At 44.3% G+C, this 13,624-nt stretch overlaps 1 protein-coding gene across 1 annotated transcript in view; it reads left to right on the forward strand.

Annotated features, from left to right (window-relative positions):
- Positions 1–13,624, forward strand: part of CPS1 (carbamoyl-phosphate synthase 1) — a 99,199-nt gene that overhangs the window by 50,286 nt on the left and 35,289 nt on the right. The window contains exons 23-24 of the mRNA XM_065841098.2: positions 3,297–3,415; positions 13,269–13,410. Coding sequence (XP_065697170.2) covers positions 3,297–3,415; positions 13,269–13,410 — 261 coding nt within the window. The remainder of the gene's footprint in view (positions 1–3,296; positions 3,416–13,268; positions 13,411–13,624) is intronic.

Here is a 13,624-nt window from a genome sequence, read left to right on the forward strand (position 1 = left end):
CACACCAGGCGAATCACTTCATGTTTCAAGGTGTCTGGGTAATGGGGGGTGTTATTGTAAGGGGCCAGGCTGTGAAATTATTTCTCTGTTCATCTCCATGGTGTATATCAGATGGTAAATGTGAGGTTAGTTACTTTACAAAGTGGGTGCAATTTCACACTTTGGCTTTGCTGCAGCTAACTTGTTACTATTTTTTGTGCACTGACTTTGCATGGTGGAGTCTTTAAGCCCTTTGTGCTCATGTGTACATACATGTCATTACATCCCCCACGTGAATGTGTGGAGCTGAGGTGGTGCTGTATTTGTAAAAAGGTTTTCACATAGGTATTCTTATAGATGGCCTGAATGAAAATCACAAGATGTTCTATAAATGTGTGGCTTATCCAGCTGTTGACTCCTGCTTTTCAAGCTGGGGAGATGTTCTGTCTTCATAAGCGTACAACATCCTTCCACAGCTGTTCTTGGTCTTTATTATAGCTTTTTGTTGTGACTGAGAGAAAAATCTTGCTTTTTGTCTCCCTGAGTGGCTCAGAGAGCTTTTTTAAAGGTTAATCTTAGCCCCATGTTAACACGAGGGATCTGGGGAGATGAAGGTGAGCTTGGGCCTCGCTGAACACTCTGGGTGTTCCCAGCTGGTGGCATTTTCACTGGGAGCTGTCGAAAAAAGCAAGATCAGTCTTAATCCCTCCCTATAAAGGGCTGCCTCTGTCTGACACAGTGCACTAATTTGTCCCCGTTAATAACTGAGACAAGCGGTATCAGGAAGAGGTACTTCTGGCAGCTGGGGCTGCCTGCCTGGAAATCCCTTTCCAGCTTGCTGACATTTAAAAGCCAACAGTTAGTCCCCGTTAGCCAACAGCTTTGTTTGAAACAGCATGGAGCTTGTTTTATGTCTTTTCCTCCCTCCAAGCCCCACTAGTCACATTTTCAAGGCTTTCTACTTTTTTCTCTCTCCTTTGTCTGTTGGATGATGAAAACAGTAACTGTTCAGGTGGAAGGGAAGGGAGTTCAGCTACCATTCAGAGCTATCACTGTTGTAATGGGACTCCCTGTTTTAAAAGGCACTGGGAGAGAGGCTGAAATAGATGAGACTTATTCATGGCCAGAGTGTCCAAGTGCTGCAATGATGTAACTGTCTCATCAGGGCAGCTCCGGTTGTAGCAGATCTTTTCTGGGCCCTTTTAGGGGTTATATGCGAGTGGTCCCAGATGACTTATGCTCTGATCTCCTACTTGTCCATGCGACAGATGTGTTAGCTTGCATTTGTACTCCTGTCCACAGGGAGCTAAATACTTCCTTTGGTGAGGAGCAGGGATGGGACTGAAGGAACAAGGGTGCCTGCCCTAGAGGCAGTGCGGGTGGCTGAGCAACCCTCCGTTGCTTGGCCTGGAGACCAGGCTTGCTCCCTGACTCCAGCAGTCCCATAAAATCCATGACTTTCTAGTGCAGGGCCAGTGTTTACTGGACAGGACGCTCTTGAAGGTGAGCAGGGCTCTAAAGTCACGCTGTCCTGCTGAAAAGCTTTGTTTTTTTTTTTCTTTTTGTGCCTCCCACATGGCTTGTGAAAGTAGATGGGCAGAAGAGAGACCTGCTCACATGCCACTAATATGGCAGTGTCACTGTACCCTCCAAACACTAAGGAACTGGGATAGGAGGGACCCTTTAGCAGTTGCCTCATACCAGTATTGTACCCAGAAACGTGTGAGAAGCCCCACACTGTTAGTGCCCATGCCCAGGGACCACTATGATGGCCCCACGCTTCTCCTTGCAGACCTTTGGAAAAGCGGTGGCTGTTTGGTGCCAGACACTAGCTCTAAGTTCAGTGTGTAAATAACTGGTTGCTCTGAAGGAGCAAAATGTGCATTAAAGACTTTCACTGCAGCTTATGAGCGAGCAGGATATTCAAGTCAGTGTCTTATTACTTCTCAGGACAAGTGAGAGCAAGGCCCAGGCAAACTGCCTGGAAACCCTTTAGAAAAGGTGGAAGGTGGTGCCAGTATTTAGCAGTGCCCAATGAACTGTTACTTGTCCCTTGTCTGTGTGGGTGGTCCCTGCTTGGAGCCCAGTGGTGGGCTGACCTGTGCATTTCTCTCAGTTGGCGTAAAGTCTCCACACCATAGAGCTGAAGCAAGTGGTGATGGTACAAAGTTGTGTCTGCAGCTTGATGACTTGATGGAATAATGCTGGGGTGCAGCAGGCCAGGCTCTTTCCTTGATTGATGTTTTCTTTAGTGGCATTACTCTGGCTTTGTTCCAGGGATGCCGCCCTGCAAGAAAACAATTAAGCATGGTAACAAATTAATGAGCCTGATTACTTTGGCTCAGCAAAGATACCTTGCTGGTATTATCATTATGACTGATTATAGTTGTTCTATCAGGAGAGTTGTTACTGTACATAACTAGTGAGACCCTAGAAATAGCAGGGTAGAAGAAACACTGTATTGCATTGGGGGACTGTTTAGCATATTCCTCTGATATTTATTTTTAATATTGCAGTGTCCTGAAATCTGTTATCTTTTGAATAATAACTCTATGGGTTTCCTTTTTACCCCATGGTTGCAAAATAGTTTGATAAAAATAAAATAATAATAATAATAAAATAACCCCAGCAAGATAATGCAGGGGAACTGGCATGATCTTGACATTAGCTTGAGATACAGAGAGTGAAGCCTGAATTATACTATAGCTGCAAAGCGTCACTCAGGTCTGGACTTTCCCTTTCTTCAGGGCTATTTCAAGACCACATGTTCTGATTCAGCCTCGTATTTCAAGGGTAAATCAACATTTATGCTCCGAAGCAAAGAGTTCCACCACAGTCGAGAATCTGGACCTTCGTGTTTACCATTGGCAGCTGGGAGATTGACAGCGAGTCTGAGATTTAGGCAACTTGAGTGGTCTGGGTGCAGATGGAGGAGCTGGTAGTGCAGGCTGAATGTGCCTTGCTGTAGGTATTTAAGGCACATAGTGGCCACCAAGCCTTGTTGCCATCAGTTTAAATCTGGCTACTGGCTCTGTGAAAATCACATTATCTCTATCTTGCTCCAACCAAAGCCAGCTTTTGGAACCAAAGCATATGCAGGAGTGGCTGGTGCCTACCTGTGCTGCCTGAGGGACTTGTTTTCTCTTGCTGCGGGAGACAGAATCCTGGGGTAGATGAACCTTTGATTTGTCCTGCTTAGTCTATGGTACTTTTTATGTTTGTATGTTGTATAGTTGTTGCTACGCATTTGCAGATGAAATCTGTATTTGTGAAGTGTGTATTAGAGGGGCTATTCAGTGCTATCCTCTTTTTGGCAGGCCTTGCATAACGAAGTCTCTGTGGATGTTATCCATGAACTCACAGCCATTGACAAGTGGTTCCTGTATAAGATGCGTAACATTATGAACATGGAGAAGATCCTGAAGGAAGGAAACGGGTAAGAAAAATCAATAGCCTTGCCTTAGGACCCAATGGTCCTTCTAGGGATCCTTCTGCTAGGAAACCTGTGATAGACTCTGACCATAGATGCAGTCAATGCTGATGAGAAATTTATTTCTGTGCTTGGAGTAAGCAGTGTTAAAACCTGGTTCACTGCCTCACCCAGACAGAGGAAATTTCTGAGAACACTGTTTTTGGTAAAAGAACTCCTTTGAGTGCTTACGCATCTTGACTGTTCTCGGGGATTATGGAAGCTGTGGTTTATTTAGGAGAATCCTCACTGTGTTGCTGAGGCTGGGAATGTGGATGGCCTGCAACGAGTAACAGCAGACTGTGCTTCTGTACCTAGGACAGAGTTAACATTCAAACACAGGACTTGTCCTCACTTACTACACCTGAAGGTCAAATATACTGCTTTTTTTTCTTGCCTTGCCAATTGATTTTTAATCTTTTCTGCCTTGCTGTGATCATGCAGTATGTGTTGCTTTTGTACCGCACTTTCAAACATCTATAATTCCGGACATATTTAAATATAAATCTTCTTCTCTCTTTAAGAAAAATGACCATATAAAACTAAGCAGGAAAGATAGCAGTAAATTAAAGTGCCGTGCTGTATTTCAGTTACAGCCTCTTGCTGACTTGAGCTTTCCCTTCATGGTTTACAAGGTTGGGAGAACCTCCTGAGTTATCGGCTGTATGTTCGCTGGTGTTTCTGCTTCGGGTACCCGTGGCGTTAAGCACATTTCACCACATGATGGCACTGGGAGTGCACTGTAACCAGTACATCTCTGAGGTGTTAGTTCATCTGCTGTGATTTCTGCTGTTTTGACCAGCTGCACGGTTTTAATTGAGCAGCTCTTGCTCTTCCTTGCCCCCGGAACAAGCTGGATCTGGAGCTAAAGAAAAATAAATGCGGAGGGAGATGTCAAAGAGAAGTAGCTTGATTATTTACGGAAATCTGTTGTTTGGCTGCACAAGTTTTTGCCCTCTAACTTCCGTGTCATGTTGCATTTGTCTGGAGTACCTTAAATATATATGTGCAGCTCCTGAGGAAGAAAAACAATATATCCAGAATCAGTTTGATTTCCTTGCTATTGGAGCAACATGCTTTGGAATGGCGTGCTTGGGACCCCAGAGGCTGGCCCCATCCTTGTCTGGTATAAATCCAGCATCACTCTGCAGAGGCTAATCATGCTGAACTGTCTGATATCACCGAGGTTGTTTTTCCTTTCTCTGCAGTGGGTAGCAAGTGATAATACTGCTAGTAATGTGATCCATAGCTGGTACCATCCCAGAGAGTTTTTCCTCCTTCTGGTGACTAGGCAGCCTGCTACAGAAAGCCCTCTTGCAGTATCCAGCCTTGTGTTTGTATCATACACAACCAATGTTGTGTCCCTTGTAAGTGGATTCATGAGATTCAACTCCGGCTGCCAGTGGTATCAATTAATTTACTCTCATTCACTTATCAGTGCAGATTTTCACTCCGCTATCTGTACTCAGACCTTCCCAAGGAAACTGTCTTACCTCAGAACCTGCGTTGGAGGGGATGGCCTGTCTGGCTGCATTATGTTGAAGACACATTGGCACAAAGGCACAGAGCCAGAGAAAAGCACTTCTGACCTGAACTAAGAGACTAGTCCAGTGAGCCGCATCAGGAAACACATCTCTGCAATAGCCAAGGGAAAGCTAATTGAGTGATGCAAATGAGACTTGGCACACGTGTGCTCTTCCTGCAGCCAGCTGTTTCCAGTCCCTGGCACGCCTGGCATGAGTCTTACCTGTGCTGCAGGATTATTTCCAATTGAAAAGAATGAGCTGTGACACTGTCATTGCTTTAAATCTTTCTGCTGTTGAAATACGGTTACCAGAACCAGTTGCTCTGTTCCCAGGCACTGTTGCTGGTTACAAGCTCATTCTCTGTTTGGTCAAATCCATCCCTTCCTTTTTTCTCTCGATTGGTTTGGGGGTTCTTTGCAGCAAGGTTTTGGATGCAGTTGGAGTAACATCTCTGCCAAGAGTCTTGATTTGGGCCTTGCAGAGCTGTTGTAGAGACTGATAACAAGGAGATGGTCTCTGCCAAGAGGAAATTTAGAGCTAGAACAAGCGGATACGAGAGACACATGGGAAAGGAGGTTCAGAAGCAGGTGGAGGCCTTTGTGAGCAGCTCAGCAAGCAGCATTCGTGCATCGCATGCTGCCTTGCATCCTCGGCACAGGCAGTGATTCAGACATGAGCAGAAGGCCTCACCAGTTTATGCAGGGAATCTCATTCTATGCATGAAAGGTTGTATGGGATAATGTTATGGGGGGGGGAAAAAAACCTTTCTGACCTGTAAATATCTGTTCTCAGTGGTGGACAGGCATGGCCAGCCATTTGCAGACAGTAGGGACTGGGAAGGGCACCATCTACCCCATTTATATTTGTTCCAATGAACTTCTTTCCAAAGAAGGTTGGATTCGGTGCTGTTTCAACTGTAAAACTTTTGTCCTGCGGCAGCAATGTTTCCATGTGACTCTGCCGCTGGGCCCTGTAAGATGGAGAAAGAGTTGTTTTGGGTTGTGTGATTTGGCTGCAGGAAAGCAAATGGCCTGAGTTGAATTGGGGAAAACAAGGCCATTTTGAGACTACTTGCAAGAATGTCCAGTAGTATCACAAGTATGTCAAACATGTGCCTCTGCTGTTTCTTCTGTGACCTACATATTTTTCATTTAAAGTAGAAACTTATATTGTGGTTTTTTTTGTTGTTTTTTTGGCCAATTACCTTAATACCTTCAGTATACCACCACACATGCACACACACAAACAAAACCACATATACATGCACACATGGAAAGAACAATCACCATCTTGTGCTGTCAGTCCATGAACAGGTGATGGTGTCTGGAGCAGTGGCAGTGCAATAGGATGTGCTGTTATCAGGAAATTCTTTCCCTAGGGTTTGGCCTCACCTGTCCCATGAGAGAAAATGGAGGGGAAGGGCCCTGGTGTGACCCACATGGCTGTTTGCCACACTGACAGCTCATGAAGGGGGTGGAAATTTGGACAGATCATGTCTAGCTGTGTGAGGCAGTGAGGAGTGAGATGTGTCTTTAAGGCCAGGCTTATGGACCCAGTCCAGAGTGAGTCAGGTTTGCAGTAGAGTCCAGTAACACCATCATTCCCAAAAGCAGAGCTGAAGCTCAGACTTATAGTAACATCTGGGGCATGTTTGACTCAAGACACTGGTTCACTGGGTGTAAGGGAAAGCCTGTTTTGGTATTTGCATCTATTCTTTGACCATCTGTAGTGAGGGTTTTTTTGCTTGTGGTTTTTTGTTTGTTTTTGGTTGTTGTTGTTGTTTTTAATCTGTTCCTGATTTTATGATCTCTGAGAACTGTGGCTCTATGCAAGGAGAGTGTATGACAAATACCATAAAATATAGATAAAGAGGTAGACAGCTATGGTGAAATCATCACTTACACCCAAGTAAAGTGAACACAAAAGCCTTGTTGAAAATCAGTATGACTTGTTCTCCTAAGCCACTTAAGCATCTCTGTAGCAACTGAACCTGCTCTTGATTGTATTTGTCATTCCTTGGGAGCTCACAGGGACAGGGAAAAGGAGAGGTAGTGGGGTCAAGTTTGCTGCTGGGGAAATCTGAGTAAGCCCCAGGGAAGACTGGGCCATCTTGCAACAGGCAGAAGTGTGAGTATATTGCCCAAAGAGGAATATTTCAATATCGATAACAGGCTGTAAAGCAGAATTCAAGTGAGAAAAGAGGAGCATGATAAATCCTGATTTTGCAGTTGAGGAGCAAAGCATAGAAGTGGTAAGCTTGCCCAAAGTCTCAAAAGAAGTCTGTCAGAGCAGTAAACTGAACTTTGCCTTCTTAAATCTCAACTCTTCAAATTAACCTTGAGGAAAACAGCAGATCTTCCTGTTGGTGGATACCAAACTAGGCAGCCTACTAACAGTGGGAAATGATGGCACCAATCATGTTTTCATAACACTATGCTTTGGAACTTTGTTTTGGAGGAGAATGTGACCTTGTTCTGTGGGCACTGAGTGAAAATGCCTCCTGAACTGTGGTTTGCTTGAAAGGGGTAAGTGCAATCCTCAGTATTGCTCTTGTCCTTCCTAAAGAGACACAGGTTAATTGAGGGAAAAGCAGAAAAAAGTGAGAGGTGCAGACCGACTTCAGCCCAGCATTTGTAGCCAGGTGCTCTGCTCAGTGGCCCATGGAAGAAGTTGCTTATTGTGAAGCTTGTGGCCTTGTGCCTGTGAAAGGTGTGCTTTGAAAGCTGCTTGCTGTGAGCATGACTTGATTTCAAAACGTGGCTGTGATGGAGTAGCCACAGAAATACAGGTGCTGGAGTTAAAACCTGGCCCCAGCAAGTGACCTGGGAAACAATACAGGGAGGAAAGATCAGACAGGCCATCAATAACCTGTGCTCTTCCACAACGGTGCCCACACATCCGCTCTCTTCAACAGCGGTGTTTCTGCTGACTTGCATGCTTTTGGGACAGGTCAGAGGGTGTAAGTCAGATCTTGCGTGGGTATAAAGCAGAGCAGGTCCAGTGACGCTAAATGAGACTGCACTGATTTATACTCTTTGAGGAGCTGTCACTGACATTTTTGTAGTACTCGCTTTTAACTATAACTGGGAAGATTACTTTTGTCTTCTTTGTGAACTGTGGGGCAGGAAAGACTCTGGAACAAATTAGGAATTCAGAACGTGAAGAGAATATAATATAAGCAGCTTTTCAACACTGTTGTTTGTGCTTTGTGTGGGTCTGACATAAGATACTTTGTTTGTCTTATAGAGACGTTGGTAGTAATTTCACAGCTGTATTTTCTTTCACAGCATCTGTACATTTGTAAAAACGCAATTTGCATGTTTTCCTTGATACAGAGGATATACAGGCTTCACCCTTTAAAAACCATTGGGGAATCTCTGTAACCAGTATGTACAATACCAGAAGGAGGGGAATCAGTAGTGTGGCATCCCAGCAAAAACCTCAAAGCTCTCTCTTTACCAGGGATAGTAAATAGGCTTTGAGGAAGCATATATAACCTGTTTCTTGCCTGTATTTTGGTGTGAACTGCTGCTTCGGTGCATCACTTTATCCTAGGTGTGCGTCATTTAGGTTTTAGGGCACAGTGTGAGGTTCGTGTAACTTAAATCAAGATGTCCACAATGAGATTTATTAACCCGGGGACCTGAATGTGAAAGATGAGGAACACTGGAGTGATAGTTATTCAGTGAACAAGATTTGTTGTTTTACAGCTCCTGCTTCCCTATATGCTCATTTGACAGCTTTTTGTCAGTCATTTCTTGAATTTCTCAGGAGGGGAAAAACAGTAACAATCTGTCTCCTTGAGAAGAGAAGCAGGGAGAGAATTTATACACCACTCATTATTTTAATTGTAGCATGTTCAAAGTCTTGTAAAAACATCAGGAGCAATCAACGAAGCCACTAGAAGCCTTGAAGCAGAGTGGGACAATAAGGAAAAGAGGAAGAATATGTCTTTGTACATCACCAAGAAGGCTTTTGACACCTTCCAGGTCTGTCAATACTGAGGAAGGAAGAACTCTCTCCGAACTGGGCATTGAGCATTTTGGTTCCAGTGCTTATTGCTTTTGGTCCACTTTGCTTGCCATAGCAGAACTGTAGCTGGGGTTTAAATCCACCCCCTCCAGATTTAGGAAGAGCTGAGTTCATGATTGGTGGGCTGAGCTGGAACATGCTCATCTTTGCAGCTCCTGTGTGCATGTCCAAGTCACATGAATAGCTGCTGAGATAAACCAGAGGTGACCTGCAGGGGTGAGCCCATGGGCTTACAGGGCAGCTGTTAACTGGCACAATAACTGCATCTCAAATGCTCCCAGCTCAGGCTTTGGCCCTCAGCTCACAAAATATTCCTGATCCTTTCAATCAAGACCCATTAGCATGTGCCTAAGTTAAATGCAGATGGGCATAAACTTGACAACATACCTAAAATTAAGCAGGGCCTGATTTGGAAGACAAGAAAAAGAGTGATTCTTCCTGTATCAAACCGGGGCTTTCTGCTGGCACGTTTATTTAGCATTACTCCTTAACTGGTGGATCAGATGAAAGCCAGTCAAGTGGAAGAGAGCGCTGCACTGAAGCGAGCAGGCTCTCCTGATAATTGCAACACTGCCAGCGTTCCTCCAGTCAGTTAATAGATTTCCCCAGGTCCTCTGTGCCAGGTGAAAATCTCCTCATTAAGAGGAATTTATTCTATTTCCTTTTATCGTTTATTATTGAAGAAGTGAGCGGATGGAGTTCCAAAGATGACAAGGTGGAATTTTAAACAAAACGCAACAACAAATCGACACTGGAAGCTGAAATGAATGCACAAGCAAGATTTGAGAAAGGCTAGTTTTGAAGCTCTAAACTTCTGACTGTCATTTTGCAAAGGTGAACATTAGGAAAAAGGAGCATTAGATAATAGGAATCTGGAATCATGGCCACTTAATCTTCCCTTGTTTCAGGACTGGTTATAAACCAGCGAGGGAGTTTAATCTTTGGAAGACTGTTTGCTCTGTGTTTGAAAAGTAAGTGATGCTCCAGGGGAAAGTGGGAGGCAGTGATGTAGGACCAGGTCATGTGTTTGGGAACAGCCAGAACTGAGAAATTTTTTCTTCTCTTTTTTCAGTGCTGAATTTCTGGTGAGCTCTTGGAAGGGTTATTTGCACTCAAGCATTCAAAGAGATCAGCCTGATTCTGCTCTTATGATCTTTTGTGTCTCTAGCAAGTCGAAAGGGCTGTCTTTGACCAAAGATGGGGGGCACCTGGATCTTAAGAATCATCAACCCTTAGCATCTGTGTGTCTCAGTTTTACTATATGTAAGATAAACATCACCTTACCATAATGTTTGCATGTTTCTTTATATTCTTTCCACAAAAGCTGAGATATAAATGCTAAAAATTATCCTTGTTAGTAAGTGGAAGTTATCCAGGTATGAAAATGTGTGTCCAGGATGTGCAGAGAGGCAGCCTGATTTTTCCATACCAGTGCTGAGGGTTTGCAGCTCTGTGATCCAGTTCCCTTTAAACGTGATGGAGCAATGCTGCTGGCTCACACTTATCTTACTATGCATTAGGAGCAGCAGAGTTAAAAATGTATGGTTTCATTTCCCCTTTAGGTACGCAGCTTTTCTCTTGCACGCTGGTTGTCCTGTACAAAACTGGTTACCTTTTTTGCATGGATTACTAAGTGCTCTAACCTAATTTAAACTGCTAGCCCAAGGCAAATGAATCATGTCACCAAATAATCGCTGTTTTTCCTCTACTCATTCTGCTGGGGGGATGGCGATGAATGATATTGTTATAATGAGATACAAAAAAAATGAATTGAAACAAGTTGCAAATGAAGGCAATTTTCTTTCTCTGTCAGTAATCAAATGACAGCCAGCTATGTATGTTTCTGAGGCAGAAGGGAGGGAGAGCAAGGGAGTAAACTGCACTGAAACAGGCTCATTTTCTTGGGGTCATCAGATCTGCTCACTCGTACTTAGGGAATGCTGAATTTCTGAGAGAAACCTAATGTGGCTGCGTTTTTCTTAATAGCCAGCAATGGCTGGCATCTGTTTGCCAGAGAATTGGCAGATTTTGCTTACCGTGTTTACTTCTGTTAAACATGCAACCGTACCTTCAGCCTGGCATTCATGCTTCGTGCATGAAGTCCTGCCTCTGAGCTGAGCTCAGAAAGTGCAAAAGGGCTGAGGGGAAGCAGAAGAGTTTTGCGCTGGAGGCGTCAGTGCATGGGAACCGCAGGCTTTGACATGCTGGGGTGCTGCCAAGTGGGTCTGATTTGGGGAAGTCTTTCTGCACCCAGAACTAAATCCAACACCTGATAATCTTAACCTGTTGGATTAGGCAGGACTATTTCCTTCTAACACTATCAAAGAGCAGGCTCTGCTGGAGTAAGAAGGGTGACATGGTGGAGGGTTCTGGAGAAGTTCAAGGGCGTAGGTGGTGCCTCTACCTGGAGTCCCCTGAAGGCAGAGCAGGCCGGTGGTGCTAGGCTGGGACACTGCCTGGAGAACAGCAGGTACAGCGAGCAGTTCCTTCCTGCAAGTCCTCAGCAGCTGTCTGCTCTGCTGTTGTAGGCAGGCGGAGCACTCTGTTCTCGTTTTACAGGGGATGGAGGGGTGGCATTGGGGAATTCACAGAGGAAAACCCACCCAGAGATCTGAACTCGAAAGTTTCTGGTCCCCAATTCTGCTCTGAGAACAGCTGGTTCGATGCTTTGGTAACTCTCACCTGTTTTACTGTAGCCTGCCTTCACTGCTCTCTGCCTAAACCAGAGTGGAAAATCCAGTGACTCTGTCATGCTTCAGCTTCCTGACACATTCCAATAAAGCAGCCTTACCCATCTCCTCCCACTCAAATATCATAATGCTATTTATTTAAAAATACCATCAAGCAAGGGACATAATTCAAAAGCTCTGATTTAGGAAAATTGCTTGTTTGTTAATCATTTCCTTTTTCCTGATTCGGAGCTTGCTTGCTCATAAAATATTGATTTATTGGGGAGGCAAGGATGCTCTTGGCAATGAAGATGAAAAGCAGAAGTGCTGATAAAAATACATAGCTTTTGCAAAAACATTAAAAAGCCTAAGCTTAGAAAAGGTAGCTTAGAAACAGAGACAGGCAGAAACTATAAGGGCTATAGGTGGAGTCAGAATGAAGTGGCACAAAGATAGTGTGGGAGAGAGAAAAGTGGAGGGAATAAAGGGGGAATGGAGAAGGCAAAAAAATCAAAAGCAAAATGGGCAAGAAACTATTGAGCTGCAGAGGTGGCATGGGAAAGCTGTGCTTTTGAAATAAACACCAAAAATTAGAACTACTGCAAAGCAAAATCAGGAGAACAAGAACATAGAATTATCAAGAGACCCTGACTGCAAATATGAAATAAGAAGTGTGCCTCTACTTTACCCTGTCTATCAGCCTCTCCATTTTCATAATGCAAGAAGCAGCACAGATGATATGGAAAAGTCATACTTGAGCCTTGTCAGAAGGACTGCCTTGCGTGTGAGCCTCTGAAGGTCATTTCTACTGTGTGTCTGAAGTCAGATGCTTTTTCAAAAGTGACCATTTCTGAAGGTAGAAAGAGCATCCTCAACAAGAGAAAGAAGAGCTTTTTTGGAACAAGTTGTAGTGTTTTGAGGCAAGTTGCCCCTCAGCTCAGCAGGGTCAGGGGACAGTTATACCTCTGAATGGCTCGTTCAGGAATTTCTTGCCTTTGTGTGGAGTGGGCAGCTGCAACAAGAGGCAGGAGATGCAAGCACGTATGTAATTAATGAACCAACCCAGTCTGGTGAAGCTTGTATTTTAAAATTTAGACTGGGAGGAGGAATGTGAGAGAGAGATTGAGTTAAAGTTTGGGTGTGGAGATGTGGGGATACTGAATCCAAGAAAGGAATTAGTGCAGGTCCGAGGAGGAGGCTGTAAGAGGCTGTAATGACTGTACAGTTGTTGTGGATACTGTGACCTTGTACTAGCCTGGTGGAAAAGGCTACCTGCGAGATGATGGGCCCAATTACAGGTCACTCTTTCCTGTCTCCAAAATGCAAGGAAAGAAAGTGTTTCACTTCCTAGTGTCAGCAATCTGGCTGTAAACTTTACCTTATGTATTTTTTTTGGAGGGGGGGCAATTGAGTGCAAAAAAGATCTTTTGTGTATGAGGATTGCATAGACTAGCTGCGTCTTCTTCCTTTTGTTGCCTTTATGTGCATGATCCTATAGCAACCCTATGCGGTATGGAAGATACAAGCACTCATATGTCTTCTAAGTATTCCTGTAAAGCCTCATGCAGAGGTGTTTTTCTTACTTAATCCCAGTGAAATAGTTCCAGAAGAGACACTGAGGAGAGCCAAACAGATCGGATTCTCAGACAAACAGATTGGGAAATGCCTGAGGCTGACTGAAGTCCAGTGCCGTCAGCTGAGACTGGAGAAGAATATAGTGCCCTGGGTGAAACAGGTATGTGAGAAACATCGCTGTTTGTGGTGAGGCTTCCAAGAGTGCAAGATACAAGAGGCCTCCATGTCCTTAGAAACAGCTGAAGTAAACGAAGTGGAACCCCTGGCTCTGTTATTATCTGTGGGAGTTTTGACATTGTCATCAGAGAAGAACGAATTTCACCCACATAGCTGTTACTTCTGCACTGCAGGCGTCATTGTAATGGCATGAACCT

This window comes from Patagioenas fasciata, chromosome 7 (assembly GCF_037038585.1).
Source record: "Patagioenas fasciata isolate bPatFas1 chromosome 7, bPatFas1.hap1, whole genome shotgun sequence".
In the NCBI taxonomy this organism is placed as follows: Eukaryota; Metazoa; Chordata; class Aves; order Columbiformes; family Columbidae; genus Patagioenas; species Patagioenas fasciata.